The sequence below is a fragment of the Thermobia domestica genome, chromosome 17 (genome assembly GCF_964235325.1).
Source record: "Thermobia domestica chromosome 17, izTheDome1.hap1.1, whole genome shotgun sequence".
Classification (NCBI taxonomy): Eukaryota; Metazoa; Arthropoda; class Insecta; order Zygentoma; family Lepismatidae; genus Thermobia; species Thermobia domestica.
The window spans coordinates 145,277,236-145,301,189 of record NC_137470.1 but is presented as its reverse complement, the minus strand read 5'-3'; the positions used below and the strand labels follow the sequence as shown (position 1 = coordinate 145,301,189).

Below are 23,954 nucleotides of genomic sequence, written 5' to 3'. Positions count from 1 at the left end.
ATAGTTTTGTAAGCTAACGAACTGTCTGACAATAGTTACATGAGTACAATGCTGCCAAATGTTGCTCTTATATCCTAGGTCAGCAGACGTTACCGAGTTCTTTTCTGTTCATATGAAAACAGGAACAAATGACATTCACCACGCGAAGAGTGAAGAATTGTGGGTAATGCAAAGCCGATCCGTTCCAGCCACACGACCGTAAGCAGGGATAACCGCCACGATCAGCGTATGGTCCGAAGGCTACATCCGTCGCAGTACCGCGTTCGCGGGTACCCCGACAAAACGTCATCGGTCTGCCAGTGGTTGCAGTTACTCAACCGACTCGATGTCCCACCTCGTCCCCGCTTGAAATCCGCTTATATACCGCCACAGTAGCGATCGGCCCGAAGATTTGCGGCGGACAATTGCTCATGGGGACCGCATTTTAATCTACCAAGTCTTCAAAAATAATTTTTATGATTCTTATTCTTCTAATACTATAAGAAATGCAGCAGTTTTAGACATTCACTACACAAAGAGGTTTAACAAAACACTGTTTGTGTTTAGCGATATTTCTTATATTTTACATTATAAGTTTTACGAACTCGGTTGATTGAATATTGACGATCCCTTGTAAGAAAATCATATAAGTTATCTTTTCTATACATCTCACTCGTTTATACTCTTATAGACCTTGTAGTTATCTTTCAGTGCAAGTTTTAACACACATAGATGCACACGCCAAGAGAGAAAGGCAATTATAGATTTAGTAAGAAGAGAGGCCAGAATCGTGTTGCTAGAATTACATTTCAAAATTAAATGAACATTAATGAAAAATTAGTTTAACGTCCCGCGCTCAAGTCCTTTTGGCTGAAGGAGATGGATTATTAATAAAAGTATGGTAAAGTATCAGTTATTTTCTAACGTGAATCGAACCCCAGACTCCATACACGAAAAGCGCACACGCTAGCCACTAGACCAGCAGGAAAGGACAAAACAAAATTAACAATGTCATACAAATTCTCCGTGTGTATGACAATGTTTCGTCTTCTCCAGGTTTGTTCAGATCATACCGAGTTACGAGTCTGACTGATTCCAGGTCACAAAATTCTTAACCAGTTTCATCCCTACTTCTCAATACCAAGTATAATGCGTTTTTTTCAGTCCAAACAGATAAGAAAGAACAGACTATGGTCAGTTATTTTTTTCTAAAACCGGAGTTCGATTTCCAGCGGGAGCTCAATGTGGTTCAGATCCCATGTTAAACTGTACGTTCAGTTCTGGTATGGCATAGCTGCAGAACGGAACGCTTAACTCATATCAACTAGTACAACTAATAACATACATTCTAGAAAGGGCTCTACAGACCATTTTCTTCATAATAAACTTATATTTATATCCAACAGAACAAACATGTATATATATCGCTTGTTTATTTCAAGAGTGACATAACTCAAAATTTCTAACTTTTCAGGAGAAGCGTTTGAAAGTTTCGAAACGCGGTGAAAACAACTTGGTGCAAGTACGACACAAGTGCTCTCTGTGAAATTTTTACCAGAGATAGACATCAAGCTACGCTTTAATTTCTGACCACACGTCAATAAGGTAAATCCATTATACTGACAGGGCTTCACTCGTCTTCATCACTGTCCAGAGTAGCCCATGGAAAAGAAGATAACCAGCATTGGTATTTTTAACAACTTGTTTGTGTGTGTCTTGTGAAGTGCATCTCACCATCATCTTTTCCTGCCCTAATGATTATGATCACAAAATCACAATGTTCAAATGGATAATACAATAGAATGAAATAATGTAATAAAATAAAGTGCGATCTATCTAAATGATGTTCCAGATTTCCTACTCATCCCATAGACCAGCTCCAATCTCCTTGCTGCCTCCAGTACTTTCACCTCTCATCCCGGATAGAGGGAGTAACCCTCACAAGGGAGCTAACCTTCGGCTATCAAAACATTCCTATTTAACGCGGTTAAACATATTACTTCATTACGAAATCCGCCTTGTCCTCACACCAAGATCTCGCGGCCATGCTTGACAGCGGCGACGTGGTAAAGCGGTCCCTTTAGAGACGCAGCAACAAAGAAGTACATTTCTCCTCGATTATGGATAGTCATGTCACATTTTTGTCGCGATATTTTTCTTCTCCCGGATGGGAGCCGAGGCGAGTGTACCAATGGGAGCCGAGCACCATATCTCATGCTCACAGTAATTTGTGACAATGAGCATCATACATGATGCTCAAGAACCTGAATAGGTTAGTAATTTGTGATATCAAGCATGAGCATCATATATGGTGCTCATGGCCCCACAGAGAAATAAGGTGAGCACCGCATATAATGCTCATGGCAGTCAACCTGTTAACTCTCATGGGAGGTAAACTTTATATTCTAGATCTTAACATAGCGATACCACTTGACGGGCGCATCTATAAATACAACCGCGCCAACGCGCCCGGTCGGGGGTGTCTTATATACGTCATACAGGTAAATGAACTAATACTATACAGTACGGTTCATGTAATGACATGATCTAATAAAAGAAGTACAATGACATGTCGTAATAAGACAAGTGCATTGACTTTCAGCTGCGATACAATCACAATCTCCCACTTAAGGTGAAATCTGATTCCTAAAATCTGGCGTCTAGAAACAAGTCCATTTACTGCAACTGCAAATTCTGATTACACTCATTACAAAAATGGTCTATATTTTCCCTTCTTTTGTACTAACCTGCTCCACTAAAGTGCTAAACATGTTCAAAAGTTAAAATTTCGAACGTTGGAACCGTTACTCTTAGTGAAAATTTTAAACCACCTTTTCCCTTAGGATACAAGTTTTAATCTAAACGTAACAGTAAAACTTACGACAAATCAATTGCTAAATAGTTCAAAAAATCATTTCAAACAATTTAACCCTTTTATTATTTTTGCTGTTGAACAAATACAAAATGGAAATGAAAATATATAAACTTTTCTTTCTTTCTCGCTTAGAAGATACATTGTCGAAAACGCTGGAAAACGTACGTATCCAATTATTTCGAATGAGAAGTTTATATATCGAATTTCATCTTCCTAACTTGAAAGTCTTCTCAGAATTCTATTTTTAGCATAAATTTTGATCTCCTCTCTTGTAATAGATAGCTTTAAAGCAAGTGACATGACAAAAATTCAATTGGGAATAAATATTATCTGCTTCGAAATTTATTTCAAACGGCATCCTTTTTAAATTATATCGTATATTTTTATACGACCGTATAGTATTTTTATTATTCAATTAAAAAAAACAATAAAGTTTTGTTTACTCCGTTTTTAGGTTTTTCAAGTCTGGAAGCATTGTAAAACACGTTACTTATGGTTTAACGCCTTTCTACGAGACATAAGGGGTGATGACGTCATAACTTAAAAATAATTTTTGTTAGACCTATTTTTGTTAATTTTTGCAGGCTTACTATTGAACGTAGAAGATTGACACTTTGCACACATATTCAGACCACCAGTTCGTATTTTTCAGACTTGTTTCAGATCTCTTCGTTAACAAAGGGGAATCCAGAGGGACCAAAAGACAAAGAACGGGATATTTTTAAACAAAAATCCTTTTCTTTTCTTTTCTTTTTTTGCAATTTCTCCGCCTCAGATACATGATGGAGATATATGAATGGTACCGTTTGAAATGAAGTCTCATTCTCAAGAGAATGAGATGCAAACTATGGTCCTAGGATAAATAAGGATGCTTCACGAAATTTTTATATTACATCCGTGTCCTTTGGGATCATCTGGGGCACGGCTGGGATCTTCCTAGCACATTGATAAATAAATTTCCCCTTGCCTCTCCTGAGCCCGAACTGTTCCTCTTCAAAATTTTCATTTGTTCTTCCATACAACCACCTGTTCAGAATTCGAAGCAAAGTTTTTGCTGAATGAGATATGAGACTAATAGTTCTAAAATCCTCACCTCTCTTTGTGTTCGATTTCTTAGCCATCAGTATCGTGATTGCATTCAGGAAGTCTTTTGGGCGACTCTCCTGTTTCATATATTTCATTGCAGAGTCAGAACAATTCTTTCTTTCCCTTGTCCCCCATATCTTAATGAAGTCGATTGGTATATTATCTATCCCGGTTGCCTTTCCATTCCTAATTTAGGATATAGCTTGATCAAACTCATCCCGAAGGATACTAAACCCTTTATTATACTGGCCTACTTCATCTTCTGCTTCAACATCTAGGCCACACGGTCTATCCCTACCCTGATATAGGTCTTCAAGATATTCTTTTCATCTTCTTAAGACTTCACTTCTCTCGCTGACTACCTTTCCATTCTCATTGTCTACTGCCATCACAATACCCCTTGTTTCCTCCACAGTCCTATAGATTTCACCTCCTTGTACATTTCCTCATATTTCCCAACCTTTTCTAATTCTTCTATATCACCGCATTTTCTTCTGTAAAGCTTTTCCCTTGATCTGTCTGTTTATCTTTGCAACTTGTTGCTGAACTTCCTGTACATCTTTCTGCCATTTTCCGTATCAACCTGTTTCCAAATTTTCCTTTCCCTCATTTTTTGCAACATCTGTTCTGTCACCCATGATTTCTTATCTATTTTGTGTTCGCGGTAACCTACTACTTCTTCTGTAGCCCGCTGTTTGCGAAATTTTAATATGCTCCCACTTCCTATTACTAGCTGCAACTATTGTTCCCTTGTTTGAGTATTTTTCTTCCAATTCCTGAACGAAAAGATTTCTTACTTCCTCGTTTTTCAACTTTACAGGATCCTTCTTGTATAGGAGACTAATATTTATAACCTAAATCTTGACACTGGTCTTTTGTCATAGCCGATTTCTTTACTTTTCTTTCTTTTTAAATTGCAACGAGCCTGGATACTTCCAGCTTAAGATGACAGATAAGAAGATATATTATGATGGTTACTGCCTTAACTGTAATATTACAAAACTGTAATATTACATTATTTGGATTCTAGCTGAAAGAGCCCTTCTTCAAATGTGGAGTATTTGAACGTCTTTGCCCCCCTTAGGCTACAGATTACAATGAAAATGCAATGATACAAATTCGTAATGGTATCCCATTTCCACCAGCCATCCCTCACTCCCTTAAACTCATTTTTTCCTTAGAATGTGGATTACAATGATATGTGTAGCGATAAATGTCCGTAATGACGTCCCTTTCAACTCTCATCACTATTCCGACGAAGAATGAACTTGGATTGCAGCAGGAGAGTCAGTATTCATCTCAACGACTCGAAGAACTATGGATTAGATATTGATATCGATCATTTTTTATTATTTTTACATGCCATCACTCAATTTTTTATTTAAATTATTTTCCTTTCCACTCCACCTTTACGATATGCATTTTAATCAATTTAATAACAAGACGCTTCCAAAGTCTACGATTGGTAATCATTTCACGTATTATTTTTATTGGTCCAGTAGTTATTCCAATACTCGATTTTTCTTATAAAGTATGATTCTTCGCTCCTCTCTTAGGACATACACTTTAATCAATTTAATATCATATAATTCTTTGGAACCTGAAGTTGATAATAGCCTAGTATCCTTTCAATTGATTCTATATTTATTGCGTGATATGATCAGATAGAATTTCATATCTATTTTCATATAATGGATTCTTTTTATCAGATCACTCTTCTTGGAAAACAACTTGGTCACTTCCGGTGTTGCAAATAAACTGCAAACATATCTTTAAATTAATTAAAAATAGGCAATTAAAATTTATGTGACAGAATATATTTATGTTTTTCATTGTTGACAACAATTGCTTCGGAAGGAAATATCTATTATAAAAAGCTATTGTTATAGTTACTTAGAAATGCGTTGAATCAAAATGGCGCCAGGACCGTCTAAAAGAAGCGATGCAGAAAAAATTGATTATGGCACTCCAATTGACATTTCATTCAGAAGAATATCACATCTGAATAGTGAGTATATTCTATTCTGTACATTTTCATATAAAAATTACAGTGAGGGCACAACATTTAGATTTTGTGTAGAGAAAGATCTTAATGATCAAGGGTATGTTAGGAAATCATTATCTATTTTAATATTCTGCATTGAAATGTGAACAATACCAATTTCTATATATTCTTTCAGGTGTTATATTTAATGTCGAAAAAATATAGTTAATATCTCGTAATAACACATACATGTATTAGTAATCAATATTTCTGTTGCATTTATGTTTTCTTAATTTTATTGTGAATTATTTTTTCTAAGTTATTGTCTAAGTACTAAAATGACTAAAGTATGTATATTCTTTAGTAAATATTTCTCTGTTTCTTAATAGCTTACTAATTTGAGTGTACTTGTTTATTTACCATATGAAGGTTTAAAGTTCTAAGATATGAATATTTTATTTACTGATGCGATTTTACTATTGAGGATGCAAATAGGGAATAGAAGAAAAATTTCAGGGAATTCGGGAAATATCACTATTATCATATGTCTCTTTTTTAAATCATTGGATAGAAATGCACGATCTTTGATATTGGGTCATTTTTTGTTTGTTTTAGAAAGTAAAAAAAGTCATTCATTTGAACATATTTCATATACAAGGGTCATTGCAAAAGTCATGGCAACTATTTTTTCCTCGAAAAAGGTAATGAAAAACAAATTCTGAAATATGCAAATGGAAGGTTAGTTCATATGTAAACATTACATGGAGGGAGATGGATGAACATGCACACTTCCATAAAGATATAGCATCAGAAAAAGGACAAAAAATGTCGTTTGAAACGTGTTTTACTGTCAATTGCAACAGTACACAATAATACAGGGCAGGAACACGTACACTCATGTCCAAAATTATTGTCGCATGTCTATAAATATGTTGTAGGAATAAAATGTGATAACAAATTCGCCCGATATTTCTTATAATGTTAGTATGTGTATAATCGGGAAAGACATGTATGTGGCAAATTCCATGTGAAGCGAGCAGCAAATAAGAACAATAAAGCGAAAATAAAACTTTCTTGTCCATTTAGCAACATTTTGTTTCATTCATTCTAATTTTCGTATTTATAATTCTTTTCCTATGAAATTTACTACAAATATACATTTCCCGATTATACACATGGTATCAGTATTAAAAGTACCCTGCAAAATCATCATCAAATTATATTCTTACAAGAAGACAGTTATAGATATGCGACAATCATTTTGGACACGACTGTGCCTGTGACATCTTAGAGTCCCTGCCATCTTGTGGATTCTTGGGAAGACTCCTGATGCACATTGTTTGTAATGTACTATTGCATACAGTTACAATTGACAGAAACACGTTTGAAACAATTTATTTCGTCTTTTTTTCTCGTTCTGTATCTTTATGGTGGTGTGTGTTCATCCACCTCCCTACACCTAATGTTTACATATGAACTAACCTTCCATTTGGATATTTCAGAATCATTTAATTCTTTACCATTTTCGAGAAAAAAATAATTTCCACTTCTTTTGCAATCGCCCTCGTAGGAGGTGCTATAAATCACGCTTCAATATAACAATTAGTTTTGTTATGTAGCAAGCATGAAAGTGTCATATGCAGCTTTAAAAAAATAATTTTAATAAGTAAGAGTTCAGAGAATATAGGGGCAATTTGAATAACACAGGGCTAGTTTTGTCAAAGAACCATAAAAATTGAACCGTTTTATATTTTATGATGTGTCAGAAAGATAGAACTGAAAAGTGAAAATTCTTTCAACATAAGAAAAGCAATGGAGGTACATATGAAATTAAATTTCTATATTATTTCATTATTAACTGAGAAAATATTACACCATACAAACTTCTTTACGCGGTGTACACGTGACACTGCTACTTCAATTCTTTTGCTAATGATCGCCTCGTTTAGCTAGCAGGGTATATTTCTTGGATGTTGAACTAAAGACATAATCATAGAAATAATTATGGAGCGTACAACTCGAAGTCTTGACTCATAAAAACTCATTTCAATTAAGGTACGAGGGGAGATTAGAAAGTAAGATTACAAAGCCTGCAGTGAAACGTATATATAGACTATTATTTCATACAACTAATACAGCCAACAGAGTGTACATACATTACGTTATTTTTCGACATAGTCTCAATGTCGATTAAGGCACTTGCCGCGTCGTGGGATGAATTTGAAGATTTCCTCCTCGTAAAAATCCTGTCCTTGCGTGTTCAGCCACGTTCTCACGACATGCTTTACGTCCTCGTCTGAAGCGAATTGACGGCCTCTTATGTGTTCCTTTAAGTGTAGGAACAGGTGAAGGTTGCTTGGAAGGGAGGGTGGTCGATGACGTCCAAGCGAAACTGTATCAACAGAGTGATGGCCTTCTGGGCTTTATGCGAGCGCGCATTGTCGTGAAGAAAGATGACGCCTTCGGCGAGAAGTCCTAGCCGTTTCCACCTGATTGCTTCGCGCAATCGTGTCAAGGTCTCAGAGTACCGGTCAGCGGTCACTGTGGGCCCTCTTTCCAAAAACTCCGTAAGTATGACAGCGGCGCTTCGCGAGACCAGTTTTCCAAACGAGTCACCATTTGCATTTACATAAACTAGCGCCATAGGTGGCGGGTGGCTGAAACTCTGCACAATTGCCAACTCCATGTATTAAAATTACCACACATTCCTCATTCCTCTATAATAGACGAAACACCAGAAATATGGCCCTCGTCATCTTGCTGATCCTCCCACGTACGTTTTAACTCCAAGCCAAGAAAGGAATCAGGTGTATGCATATGTAGTTTCCATATTTCAAGGCTGATTGTAAAATGAAATGTCTAGTTTTGCGTCCTACAATATGGTTTTTATGCCAGAAGATATTTGTGATTAATCTAAGTAAAATATTATTTAAAAAAAGACAGTGGAATGAGAATATGAGAGAGAACTAGATAACCGCAAGACAATACACAAACATGATGATATCTACCACAAGCTTGCGTGCGCGAGAAACGAACCAGCAATCTGTCGCACGAGAGATATGAGAGCATATCAGCATTGTTCAATTTGACATTTTGTATAAATGTTTCACTTAAACCTTCGCCCGTAGATAGGGAGTTTACAAAACGAGACCCTAAATGCTTTGTTTCGTCGTTCACAAGTCTTCCGAAACAATTTGGAACAGGAATTCACAGTTTTTGTACAGATTTCTCTTTGAAGTATAGGTAGGGGTGCCCACAAAGGGGGGCTATGACGCAAACTGCGTCATTGAAATATTTGGGGGGGGGGTTAAAAATCTATATAAACATGTTTGAGGGGGTGTAAAGATTGATCGAAAAGTTTTTTTTTCATGGAAGAACATCTACGGATAGACAATTGGGGGGGGGTGCGTCATGAATATAAGGGAGGGGGCACCACTGCAGTGTAGACGAGGATAAAGTAGTATTTTGCAAAACGCATTCATGAAGGGGAAGACTTCTTTGTTTGTTCGTTGAAGCCTGTAGTGGCGTAACTAACGGACCCGTAGTGCTAGCGAAAGGGGGCACTAGGGAAAGGGGGCCCCTACCTAACTTGTTAAAATATATGTAAGACAATTTTAAAAGTCTCAAAAATGCATGTAAGTTATTAACTCGAAAATGTAATTTCGTCCATAATTTATGTATTAAGAATGTGATGTGCAATCCATAGCATAAAAAGAGCATGGAACCGATTTTTCTACGGTAAGGAAACCATGTTAGACATGGAGTTGTAGGACGCGAATGGTGGCGACAAATAATGATCCTCTGAGCACAGCGGTGATGTCAGAAAACGGACACGAAGCCCCAGAAATCGGGCCCCGAAGTTTCGAGATGGGGTCCCTTCTATCTACCAATGAAATGTGTGGTTCTTGGACGTGAGAGATGGGAGTGGAAAGGTCGTGGTCCATTGAGCAAAGTGGTGATGTCACAAATCGAGCCCTGGGCCTGATGCAGGCCCGTATCCAATGCGGTCTAGGGGGACCAACCCCTAATTTTTTCTGCCCCCCTAAAATTTTCGGGGTATTTTTTCAAATGAACTATAATAAGGTTGGATCGGCCCCCCTAACTTAAGCCGCCCCTACATTTTTGGGCTGGCTACCGGTTTGGCCTGATGTCACCAGACATCGAGCTCAGAAAGCACGGGTCGAGTCCCTTCTATTCACCAATGAAGCATGAAGTTTTTGGACGTGAGTTGTTGCATTGGAAAGCGTTGGTTTCCAATGAGCACACCGGTGTCGTAAATCTGGCCCGGGGCCGGAATACCAAGAAATCGGGCCCCAAAGGATGTTCATGCCATATTTTCCATGCTTTTGCTCACAAAAGTAAGTTTCTTTATTATCCTACCTGAATGTTATTCAACCGAACATTACAGGACAATACTGTGATGCTGCATGTCAGTAAGGAACAGCGCAATATATCTGATATCGAATAGAAGCGACCTGAGCCCAAACATGTGGGGCCAGGTTCTTTCCAACGCCACAACTCACGTTTCCAACTCCATGGCTAACATGGTTTCCTTACGGTAGGAGGATTTTCATGGAATATTTTCCATGTTTTTATCCAAGAGTAACAAAGACATTACAAAGCTGTGGGAATTAACAAGGCATTAGATTGGGACATTTTTTATCGTATATATAAAATACATGGGAAATACTGAACCCCAATGGAAACGCACCACTCCTTTCTTGCAAATCTTTACTTTTTAAATTATGATTTTTTTTTACTTGTTTTCAAAACTCGGATAAGTCTCCATTCCTGATGCAATTTTTTAAATCGATTCGATATATTTTTAATCGAGTCGATAAAGAATAAGGGGGATAGCAAGATGGGGTTTCTAATTCAGTATATCTAACAATAGTGCACTGACGGAGGACCATTTGCGAATATAGGGAAAAAGGAAACTTTATAGGCATTTATGGCATTTTTGACACAAGCCTGTCTCAAGACTCGGGGATGACGTCCCCGACGCACGCCGCAAGCAAAGAGAATGGGAAGGAAGCGTTCAGGGCCTTATTCAATGTGTCATCCCGGCATTCGTATGGTGTGATTGAAGGAAATACTGGAAAACCTCAATCAGGATGGCCGGCGGCAGGGTTCGAACCCGCTCTCCTCCCTAATTGCTGCTCCGAGAGCAGACTTACGACGCTGGGCGAAGACCGAAAAGTTGCACCCCCACCGGAAATCGAACCCGGGATAGGGTAAACAAAAGCCCGACGTTTTAGCTACTGGACGAAACCGGAGCTCTCTGTATAATTTGTCTTTCTTTCAGTTAAAATTTTTAAAAAATGAAATAGGAGTATCCTTGCTACATCGTATTGGTTCTATGGCCTATCTTCTGTTTCATAATTCAGTTTAACTTTCGGAAACAATTTAAGAAAGCTTTATTGTAATCATAGTCGGATCCATGTCGGGGGGTTGAAGGGTCGTCAACTCTCCCGAGCGGGATTTCTCGTAGTATTTGCATTGGCGTATCCAGGTAGGGGGCGGCAAAGGGAGCCCTTATGAAGCCCGCTTCATCAAGGCCCTTAAGCATCATTCTCCGGGTGGGCCCTTGTACTCCCAGTCCACCTCTGTATAAGAATTGGATCTACAGTTTCAAACAGAATCCGAACGACCATAATGAGTTCAATGCTCTCCCACTGGGAATCGAAGCTGGGAATTCGTTGACCAAATTCGCGCGGTAGCCTCTAGATGAGTGGGGGGATCAGTAAAGGAGTTTTTAACTCTTTCTCACATTTCGTGGAAAGTCTAGAAGCGTTAGTTGTTAAAAGTTGAATTTTTGTAAAAATATTTCCCTAATGCCACGAATTATAGATAGGTCTAAGTTTATTTTTTTAGAAATTCCATTCTGAAGGATAAATACGATGACTAAAAGAATTTTCTGTTATTATTATCCACTTTTATTCAGATTATGAATATATAACTGGATAATTCAATTTTGATAACTTTCGAGACTGAGCCGGGGGAAAAAATTGGGTAGAATTTTACAAAATTCAATTTGGAACTAATAATTTTGAATAACGATATGGGAGAAATTCATTGATTTCGAAAGTAACAAGAAAGCGATCTAACTTATTCTTAACTTCGAAAAGTGACATTTATGAGAGTTTATAAAAAAAGTGGATTTTAGAGCGATAAAGAGGGACTAAATACTTTGAGTAACGAATTAATTGATGTCAATCCACTGCTTTAAAGGTCAGAAAACATTTTGATTCGGTCTTGACGCTCCAGAAAGTTATTTATGAGTGAGTTTGTGAGGTTCCAGTGAAATAAAAATTTCACCACTACCTATTTTGAAACCAGATGAAGTTTGTATTATCATTCAGACATTATCTATAAATCTTATTTTTCTCATGTGAAGAATAGGCACTTCTCCCTAAAATTGTATTCTTAGTGTTCGTGTTTTAATTAACAAAATAATCGGTATTCTATATTTTATTCCCCAGGTAGTTTTCTGTGAGTTGAATGGGTCTTGTTTACAGTCGTGTTTAAATAAGACCTGGAAAGCCTCTTCTCTTTGAATCCTGCTCTCTTACCTACAGTCAGGGCCGGCTTTATCTTATGTGCAACAGCGCATTTGTATGGGGCGGCAAATTTCAATGGGCGTCAAAATTTGTCATAACTATATTATTTAAAATAAATATTTCTTGTTCGAAACAGACTTCATGATGATGGTAGTTAAATTTAATAAGATGACCTTCTATTTGAATACTACATTCATAAATCATGTTTAGGTTAACTCTTTCGCTGCCACCTTGATTTCAGTACCCCAACCCAATGTGCCACCTACACTTTTGCAACATTCAGCCTTTTGCAACAAACTAGCTACATCTAGCGGAAACCAAGCACACTACAGAAACTGACAGGCCAACACTGTGTGCCACCAGAGTAGACATCTGCATGGGCGGGAATTTTTAGCCCGGCCAGTTAATTTATAATATGAGGCCTGACTCGAGTCCGAAATATGCTTTATCCTTTAAGCCCGAGCCCAGCCCGAGCTCGTGTGATAATCAAATAAGCACAAATTGCGGAAACTTAATAATTAACGCAAAATTGTATATTTATGTACAACACTTATAGGTTTAATTTTCAGTCTAAAAGCTTTGACGATTCAGAGAGAATAACGAAATAAGGCTTATCATTTACACTTGTTAACTATATGAATTCTCTAAAGAAGATGGTCGTTTATATAAATTCCGTCCCCCTTAGCCTCGATGCATAAACGTGGGACGTCAACCTAAATACTTCATTTCATTTATATAAATTCTCTTGAAATGCCCAACTTGAAATGAATACTCCAAATATTTAAAACAAAGTGTCAATGTGTGCAAATTCTTATGCAAATGGATGTGTACTGAACTCACTCTGATAGTCCTCAACAATGTGCGAATGAGGTAATCTATATTGGGAGGGATAAAATTAGGCCAACAGGACGTAAAGTTTGAAGGTGCAATAATTCAAAATGAGACAAGAATGTATTACCTCTCTCTCCCCCCCACACAAATATGACATCCGTAATAAATAAGAGATTTATTAATTCAATTAATCTACACAATAACTATATACGTATATATTATCTGACATGCACACTCACACCTAATCTTACTCACTCTTGTGTCCGTAGCTCTCTAAGGTTTATTTACTTAATAATTAGGCCCGAGCGATAGCTATGATCACAAGCATATGTTAATTTTTCCACTCATATTGAAATCTTCCATTTTGCGTTATTACAAAATGCGCCTTGCGCCTTGCAAAAGACAACCTACTTCAGTATTATGAAATCCTCTAAAATTATCAGTTAAACCGGACTTACCTTTTTTTTATCTACGTATTAACGAGAAATGGATTGTTGCTGGACCCGATTTATTTCATCAAGGTCAAATCTAAGGCCAAATATTTAAAAACTCTCAATTCAAATTTCGAGCTTGCGCTTCTACCCCAGGCGAAAGCTGCGCTCTTCATGCTTTTTTAAAAATCTCGATCCCGTGACGGAGCTCAGGAAGTTAACACTTACAATTACTTTACTGTTAGGTTACATATGAGTTGATTCACTATGTGCTACGTTATTCAAATAAAGTATAAACATTACATTGAAACTTTCCAAACAACATTATTGGCGTGGACAACAAACTGTACAGCGAAAAGAAAGATTGAAAAATGAAAGGTTAACTTTATACAGCCCGCTCCAGTTGAAGTGCTTATACAGAAACAGACAATGACATGGAGAACCTGTTCTATTAGCAAATGCTGAAGCAAATCTTCAATTATGCGCCTGCTCACCTTCACTAACATGTCTGCTCACTAGGGGTGCATCCCCAGCGTGTACGCTAACATATAGCCACGAGAGAATATATATCTCACATTTTGAGTACAGTTTCAAAAGTTCATTTCCGTAAACTGTAAAAGGCAGTAACTACTACACCAATTACCACAAATTAAACGCTACTTTTGAGTTGCATACACACAAACTACTAGGGAATGAGAACCATGCGCTAACAAAGAATATACTGGAAAATGAAATATGACAAAAATATAAACGGGATGATAATCAATAAATATATATAGGATGAATGACATGTCCGACCTTCGCCAAGTATGGTGGAAGAAGTTATTTGTTTACTTCTTCTTGGATAACCACTAAGAGCACTTATAAACCGATTATGTGACTTTGTTATGCGCAATTAGTATATTCAAATTCACGAATGACGACGAACTGAAGGGTATGAGGATACGATTGCAAGTTACAACCGTAATCATAACAATATACTTCAACTAAACAACGGTGAAAATAGTGAGGAAATTGGAAATGATCAAAAGTGAATAGTTTACATGCTCATTTCGAAATACAACTAGATTAAACTGAGAAGAAATGGCAAAAATAAGTGAAATTTGGCGTTATACTAAGCATAGTTTTGGAGGGAAAGCGAGCATCCCCGGTGGGAATACTTCAGCTGACTTCTTTGGAGGAGAACAAAATGTGATTGAGGGGGAAAATCCCCCTTATCCCCCCGGTAATTCGCACCCCGGTCCTCAAAGCAGTCATTGTCGATTGCTGTGAAGAAAAAGAATGGAATCCACTCTCTGGCTTCTCAAACTTTCACTCACGGATAAGCTAAATATGTTTATTTCTGTTACTTTTGGTTTTTCTCTCCACTACTACACAGTTAGCTTTACTCTGAATTGCAAAATGATAATCAGATTTGTAGTGTGGGCGTCTCAAGTTAAAAATTTAGATCTGCTTTAAAAGTACTTCTGGAAGAATGGTACCATAAATATCTTTGTACAGTATATTTACAATGTTAGGCCCGATAAAGCTCGAAAATATGGTTGTATATTTAAAACTTTACGTTTCGGGCCCGGCTCGAGCCCGAAGTGATCTGTGCTTCGTGGCCCGAGCCCGTGCAGACCTCTACACCAGAGTATAAAAGCTTTATACCTGCGTCTCACTTTACAGAGATTGTCTAAAATGAGAACTACCTCTTGACGCCAAATGGCGTCAATGGCACACAGGAATAAGGATGAATGACGCCATATGGCGCCGAGTGGCATCAAACGAGTTAAATTCACATGGACAGTGCTAAAGCAAATGGTCAAACAAATCCCAGCATGAATTTCTTGATTGTTGTCAAATACAAGAAATCAATTCTCGAACAGTAGCGAACACTTGTTCCATTTAGTTACTTTTCACAGTTTTGATATGAAAACTAGTCTTGTGTTTGTCTCAAAAAATTTCACTGAAGGTGGAAAAAAGTATTTTTATAAAAAATTAAGAGATGTACAAGGAAAATCAACAAAGATAAAAGAGCTAGTTGCACTGGAATTGCAAACTGATATATTGAGATTGAAGCTCGATATTAAATTGTATAAAATATTAAATAGCTCGATCACCATTTTTTCTCTTGTAGGTTTGTTTGCCTTATCTTTCGCTAACATAATACATATTTATTTAAAGAAAAAGCAAACACAAGGAGATTCTATTTGTAGTGTTTAGGCTTTTCTGAGTGCAAGTGCACTTCCCCCCTCCGTTGTTAATGATGCTGAAGCTTACTTAAAATCGTAGCTTTTAAGTTTTGGTGTTCCTGGAGAAAGACAAGGGACATCTAATGATGTCATTGCACGGAGCGACAAATTGCCCAGGGCCGGCCCTGCCTACAGCTACAGGAAGCGGATGTAGACTTGCTGTAACTAATTGAAATGTTTATTCAGAGCCGAGGAATTGAAATTTCCTATACGGTTGCACGGATATCGCTTCTAAAGCATGGTGGTTGTGGTCAAGTGTTTTCAAAACAAGATTGTACCTCGAGAGGTCGGTATCAATCAATGTCCTTAGAAAATTTTAGTAATATCTCTGCGTATTGTTTATAAACATTGAAAGAGGGTGTAGATGTGTCCAATGGAAATGGTTCCGCTCAGTATTTGATGACATAAGCAATACTGCAACAATAGATCTATTAATAGACAATACTTTTGCTAATCTCATACATATTTTATTTAATAATTGAATCTCCACTGGGTTATGCATCAGTAAGATTACTTGTAAGATGTTCTTATTTACTATATTGGATTAAACTTAATTAATTTAACCCTTTATTTCAGATGTCTCATCTAAGACAGCGCTAAGAATTAGCCGCACCCGTGAATTGCCCAAACGAGCAGAAAATGGCAAATATAAGACACGGTCCATGTGGATAAGCAACAATAGGCTGCAAAGCACAGCAGGATTGACAACAGCTGTTCAGTTATTGGTAGATCCCTGCAGATTAGGATGGTTAGACCTTTCATTCAATCAGATAACAGATATAACTGACGTGAGTATTGCATTGATATTATATTATTGTTAGATGTTCAATATTATTAGTCTTGTCTGACACGATTGTATTTTTCGTAGTATAGGCTACATGCCAGAATCAATAATGCATCATGTTGTATGGGTGATAATATTGCACCTCTTATGTATGTTAAGCATAATATTCTTCATGACTAGACGTTTTCTTAGTTTCACGTCCCACGATTATGCACCCAGGTTAACCGAGAAGTTTATTATGGTGATAAATAAAATGGTGGAATAAGAAAAGTGGGAGGAAACGAAAGAATCACGAGATATTTCACATACATGGTTTCAACATGGCTGGGTTTCAACTCAGCTCTGTCTGGTAGGCCTTTTCTTAGGAACAAAAACACATTCAGTAAAGCCATTTCTCAAAGACAAAACAGCCAATCAGGAGCAAGCAACCCCCCAGCCAATAAGAATCCAGCATTTCCCTCAGGCAATCAAAAGCTCCCGTTTATAGCTTCGCCCCTAAATAATCACCATATATGAATGCCCATATCTCAGGACTCTTCATTACAATTCCTGAAGATTAATGCAGTGTCTGCATCGAAACGTCGGATGTTAATACATTCACCTGGCTGATAGCCCGAGAAGAGTTACTAGAATCACGTACACGGTGTTTGTCCACCACAAAACTTATTATGCGAACTGGGATTGAACGAGAGACCCCCTACACCAGAGAGCTAAGCGCTCTACCACTGAGCCCCCTTTAATGTTCTAACTGTTGGGTACAACAATTACAACATTAAGTCAGTTTTATTCCTTTTCAGCGACAAAAAATGAAATTTTATCGATGTAGTTTCTCCCAACAATCACCACTGCTGCACAGAGACCGTTGGCCAAAGATAGTTTTGTGGTGTTGTGAGAGATTCATAGATTAAGGAATTGTGGTGTGGTGTAAATTATGTTTGGTCAGTCTCTTGTATAATACTACTAGGGCTGCGGTGGCTCAGTCGTACAGCGTTCACCTCTGCTGCAAGCGGTCCTTGTTTTGAACCCAGCTACCTCCAAGTGAGCTTCGTGTAGGACAAACACCACGTGCTTGAGATTTTTCGGGGTTTTGACATTTTCTTCCACTTTCTTCTTCATTCCGCTCTTTCATTCATTTATCATTATCACCGTCTTCTTTAGCCTACTAGGCATAACTGCTAACAAATACTACTGAGCAGCGTGAAGCATTTATATCGGCTATTTTCCCTAATTGTCACAACATTAAAAAAGGTGCTGGCTTTGAGGGTGTGTCGGAGAGTACTGATTCGTCACGCAATTTTATTTATTTATTAATTACAAGTTAAACAAAGTGAAGAAACCATTTGAGGAGCATATTTTCAAAAGGAAACATTTTCATCTACTTTATTTATTGCAAAATTCACCATTAATTAGGGGTGGCCAATTCCGGAATTCCGAAATATTTCAAATTTTGGAAATTTTTCAGAATTCGGTAAAATTCCGGAATTTTTCTGAATTACGGATTTTTTCTATTCCGGATTTTTTCCGAAATCCGGAAAGTGAAATTTCCGATTCCAGAGAATACATTTTCCGCAACCCGGATTCGGAAGAATTTGGCCAACCCTACCTTTAATAGTTTCTTAATATTCCCGATGAATGTCTACTAAATGTACAGTAGAAGTGAATGAATAAGATGGACATATTCCGTTTTAATAGAAACGACTAAGTGTGCATTCTCGCTTCCACCAAAAACTTTCTCGTTGCCATAATCCGACATAACTCATTCCATTCCAAAGATGGAGAAACTATTAAAAAGGAAGTTCGAAAATAAATGGAAATAAAAATATCCCAGTTCGAAATATGTTCTTCAATTATAGTGTTCGAAACATCGATATACAGAGCTTAACTTTTTAAACAGTACGGTGCTTGGTGACGTGCTTGTAGCATTTGTGAAGGGTCTGTCACAATGAAAGTAAGTGATATTTTCATTAAGAGTTATATTTGTCAGAACATGAATTCTAAATTCATTAAGAAGGCCCATGTAATCAATATTGTTGTGAAACAGGTCAACAGTTACTCGTTCTTAGAACAACAATTGGAAGAGGGCCTTCACTAGTGTAGATGATTCCTATCACATGCAGTATTACAACCACATGTAACCTCGCAAGCAAGAATAGGACTTAACACGATAAACAATGTTCTCACAGCGCATTTCTAAAATAGCAGCCTGAAAAATTTCATTTGATTCGATTTTGGCGTCTCTGTCATCAGTGAGGCCACATGAGACGTAGGCCTACAGCTTTACATGGGATTTGAACCACATGAGCTTCCACCGGGAATGGAGTCCGATCTCCAACGCCAGCAACCTGAATCGAGTGACGTGTATGAACACATGTAAAAGGATGCCTCAAAGGAAATGAGATATAATGAGACCTTCAACATCTCACTGTTATGCCTTGGAAACTGAAAGAGATGGATACAAATGCAAATAAATTCTACTAAAGATAGTAGTGTAGGGAGATCAGTTTTTATCGATTATTGATTATGCATATTGATTTCCCACCCATCGATCTATCGATTGATTGAGAACTGAGAAACAATTAATTTCTTTAACAGTCTATCTGCATTGCGAAACGTGTGTCTGAAGTTATGCCTCTTTTTTGGAGTTCTGGGCGCGTAACGCGAAACAAGGATACAGGCTATACTAATGTTCAGAAGGACAACGAGGAGCCAAGCAGAGACCATGGAGAATCGACAGGTTATGTGATTTCAGAATTCCTTCCCAACCCCTTACCCAAAAATCTCTAATCGATCTTCTGAAAACTCTCATTTTCATTTTATATGATTTTAGACTGAGCGTCGTCCGATTCCAGTGTACCAGCTCTCATTTGAGTGATATTCCAAGTATTTCTATTTCGACGACGAAGCTTAGTTGGATTCTGGTTTCAATTTAAGCACCCGTAAAAGTAGAAAGGATCACACATGGAAGTTTGAATTTCTTCCGGTAGACGTCATTCGCTGAAGGATGTTTGCTTCCATTTAGCAGTGCGCTGTATAACCTTTAAAATTCTTCAATTATATTGCGCAAAAAAACATTCAATTATTTTCTTTCGTTCAACAATTATCTTGTGAAATAACGGATGAACGGACGTATATCCTCTTTTAAGATCCGCTAACTTGATTCTAGTAAATTATATTTAAAAAGTTTTAGCAATAATTATAATGGTAGGTCATGAAAAATCTCGAGAAAGCAAAATGGCATGATTTAGGACATGACTTGCTCACACTCTGGGCTTAAAGTAGGAATCTATAGTATAAGAGATGAATGACCTACGAATACCCCTCCTGCACCGTACCTAGACTCTAGCAAACAGCTATTGAACATAGTGATATGTTCAGAGTAGGCACGGAGACAAATAATGGGCTCTTGACAAGTAAAAACATGTTCTCTGATCAGCTGATTCTTATTTTTCCTTGTACGCAAAAAATGATGAAGACGCTCTAGGGATAACCCTAATAAAGCGCAAAGTGAAACCAACTAAATCTGTTAATATAACGTCCAATGATTATGAATTTTAGGTTAAAGGAGACGGAGAATTAATGATAACGAATGAGTATGGGTGATTTGGTGGGATGAGAATGTGGGAGAAAACTCTAGGACATGACGTTACACCCAAAACTCACATGACCCGAAAGTGCAAAATATTCCTGGTTGAGATGACCACGCATCGTATTCAGCAAGGTTATATTAATTTATTGTGTGACAGCGTCGAACTGAAAGATGTCGTGACTAAATTGCAGGAACTTAAATTACAAACTACAATTGATGCTTTGTAAATTCCCTTTCAGTTGCACAAGTGTATATATTTATATACATAACAATTCAACTCTATATGCTCTAACAAAATAACTTCGGTTGAAGTTGACTGCCTTTTTTTCAGTATAAATATGACTTTAGAGTCATTGAGTTGGGTAATATTTCATCTTGTAATAGTCCAATCTTTAAGCATTGGCAGTGCTGATCCCACATTTCGATATCGAATTTATTAGTTATATGAACCTACAGTTAATTTAGAAAGGATAAATGTTGAAGATAACTGAAAGAAACACAATGTAAAGTCAATGCGGAATAATTTCAACACTAATTCCCAAATTTCAGTGATCAGTAAATTACCAATTACTGTGCGCGGGAATCAAATTGATATTTCACTGTAAGTGTTTGTCTCACGTCCACCAATCCGCAAGTCTGTGATGTGGAAAATTGTAGATTTGACAACAGCGCGTCACAAGCTCATATTTTCATTCCAAATGCATTATGGCTTTTAACCTTTTCGGGATTTAAGGTGTATATATAGGCCTATGTATACTATACGTGTGTATTGAACTATTATACTTGACTTTACTTTACTATTTAGTCATACGTGCATTGCGAAATAGATCAGGCGTGTCTTGAAAAGGAGCTCATCAAGGTGGTGGGGTCATGACGTCATCTGTTTGGCCTTCAAGAAAAATCCCCGTTTTCCTCGAATTTCCGTTTTCAGGTATATGATATGGACAAGTGAATGGTACCGTTTATTCTGAAGAGAATGAGGTACGAACCGTGAACCTAGGGTAAATAGTGACGATGCATTGAAATCCCGCTGCTGAAACCCCAAAAGGATTAAATAAAGCCCAGATTTCATATATTTAATGTCTATGCCAATGAAGCAAACTAACGATTTACAGTCGAACTTCCTTACCTAGTAACCTTGTTAGTTGGTTGTTTGGTTGTATATTAGCGTCTCTTTCAGCATCGACGCTATATGAGACGCGAACCTACGCCTTAACAAATATTTAAAACCACACGAGCTCCCTCCAGAAATTGAGCCCGGTACGACCGATGTTGATAGGGTGTAGCTTGTAATGAATAATTCAAACGATTTCTGGTATGATCAGTCATTCTGAATTTCACTGGTTAATCGCAGGCATTGTTCAGACACATTCAAAAGGGTAAATAAATAAATTAATAAATCCGTAGCAGAAGAAGCTGGAGGGCTGAGCTCTTCCTGCGACCACCTTCAACCGATTGAAATGTTCACTTTTTTGTTTATAGAAATATAAAAATGTAAAGTGAACTCAAGTTAGCATCTCTAAATAATGGTCTCAAAAGTCGCTAAAACACAAAATTAAATATTTCAAACAAAAAGTGTAAATATCAAAGTTCATGTCTCTAAAGTTAGGGAAGTTCAAGATGTAATAATTACAATCCCCATTACTCCCACCCCGTAATTACAGGTCAAATTTTAAACAAATCAACGTTATTGGCATCTTATATCACAAATCCTGTGTAGTGTCCAATTTTCAACTTTCTAGCTTAAGTAGTAGTTTGTCTTAGACCTTTTTCAGCCAGTTGCAGAGAAAGGCTTTGTTCTTTTATACATAGAGATTAAAACCTCAGTTCTTGCCTAATAAATTATGTGTTTTATTAAACAAATTATATCACAATCTTAATGGATCATCTGATTCAAAGAAACATAATTACCTGTTTAAAATATAGGGTTATTCAAAAAACGCACCGGTTTTGTTACATCAAATCATGAACTTTATTTTTTCAAAGCACACTAACAAAATTCATGAACATGCTCATCACACATTACAATTTCAGTTATAGTGAATGACGTCGGGCATATGAGCTCCTCTACTGCGCTGGTATGCAATAATTTCCTAGAATTACGCGGAATGAGGCGATCCAGGAACAGCTTTTGGAGCAATTGGATTGTTTCGCAGGCAGCATGGCAGATGGCACTATCCTGCTGAAACCACAACTCCTCAATGTGCATTCCATCGAAATGAGACCTCAAAAACAATCTTATCATTCGGTGCCTCATTTCGCCCTAGAACCGCGCGAAGTCCCCCGACAGTTGCTGCATAACTTTCTTCGTTCTGATAAAAGTTTCCACACAATTAGCACACATTGCGCTATAGTAAACTGCTCCATGACTAGACGCAGACTGAGGAAGTGCGAGAAATTGAGACTAAGGCGACAATCGGAATGTTTGTGGGAACAATACAAAACAATGTCTGCAACCGAGAAACAAAAATTTGCCAGACGATCTAAAACAGGCGCGCTTTTTGAATAATCCTTTCATATGACTATTTTCTATAAAATAACTTTAAAATGCACATTTGTAAATATATAATGTATCTGTGTTGTAATAATCGAACTTACATTCTTTGATCTTGCTTTTTACAGGAACTTTTGAAATTCCGTAATCTTCGAATATTATATCTACATGGCAACAAGCTACAGAGATTAGATCCTATTTTCAAATTAAGAGAATTGCCGCTTTTGCGATCAGTGACATTCCATGGGAATCCTATAGAATCCAGTGTTCCTCAGTACAGATTGCACATAGTAAAGATGCTTTATCAGATTGTTTATTTGGATTTTGTACACGTATTGCCAAGTGAACGAAAACGACCTGCACCACCAAGAGTAAAATATGGGAAAGATGTTTAAATGCATAGTTAGCGAATAGTACACTTGTACGTAAGCACTTAAAAGAAAGACAAATAGAATCTTCAACGATTCACAACTTTGCATAAGTATTCTTCAGGGCATAGCACTTCAGATCAAAAGTCAATAATTATAAGCTTTTCAGATATTTCAGCAGGTCGTTCACTTTAAATTTTGAAATGCATTATCTAGTAGATAGCATCAATGATACCAGAGTATAAAAGTTACCGAAGAAGATGATTTTCAGTACTAAAGATTCTTAAGTGCATTAAATAAAAAAGTTGTATTTCTACTCTACGTAAAAATTTTGTGTATTTCTTAATAGCAACTATTAAACTTACTACCTTAAAACAATTGAGTATAATTTTTCTGATTGATGTGTAAAAATTGGAGCATTATTCCAAATAAGTCGTCCAGTCCCGAAACAACTCTTTTCTATTTACAGCAAATCCCAGAAAACTTTTAAAAATGTAGAATTTGTGTGTTTTGTAGAACTGGGAATATTTCAGTGTGTTCATGTGAAAAACCTGAAAATTCTCAAATATTTTCAGTTCTACAAAACGCATTGATCCTACAGGATGTTTTTTTTTCTGAGATTTTCTATAAATGGACAAGAGTTGTTTTGGGCCTGGACGACTAAGGTGAATATATATGGCACACTTTGCAATTTACAGAGCTGTCAATGGAATCATTCTTTAGAAAATTTAACTGACATCAA

At 37.1% G+C, this 23,954-nt stretch overlaps 1 protein-coding gene across 1 annotated transcript; it reads left to right on the top strand.

Moving 5' to 3' along the window:
• The first annotated feature begins 5,854 nt into the window (after positions 1-5,854).
• On the top strand, positions 5,855-23,441 carry LOC145674206 (leucine-rich repeat-containing protein 51-like). Its single transcript, XM_081744039.1, has 3 exons — positions 5,855-5,948; positions 16,557-16,768; positions 22,973-23,441. Exons 1-3 carry the CDS (start codon positions 5,855-5,857, stop codon positions 23,237-23,239), a joined length of 573 nt encoding a protein of 190 aa, XP_081600165.1. The 3' UTR covers positions 23,240-23,441.
• The last annotated feature ends 513 nt before the right edge of the window (positions 23,442-23,954 follow it).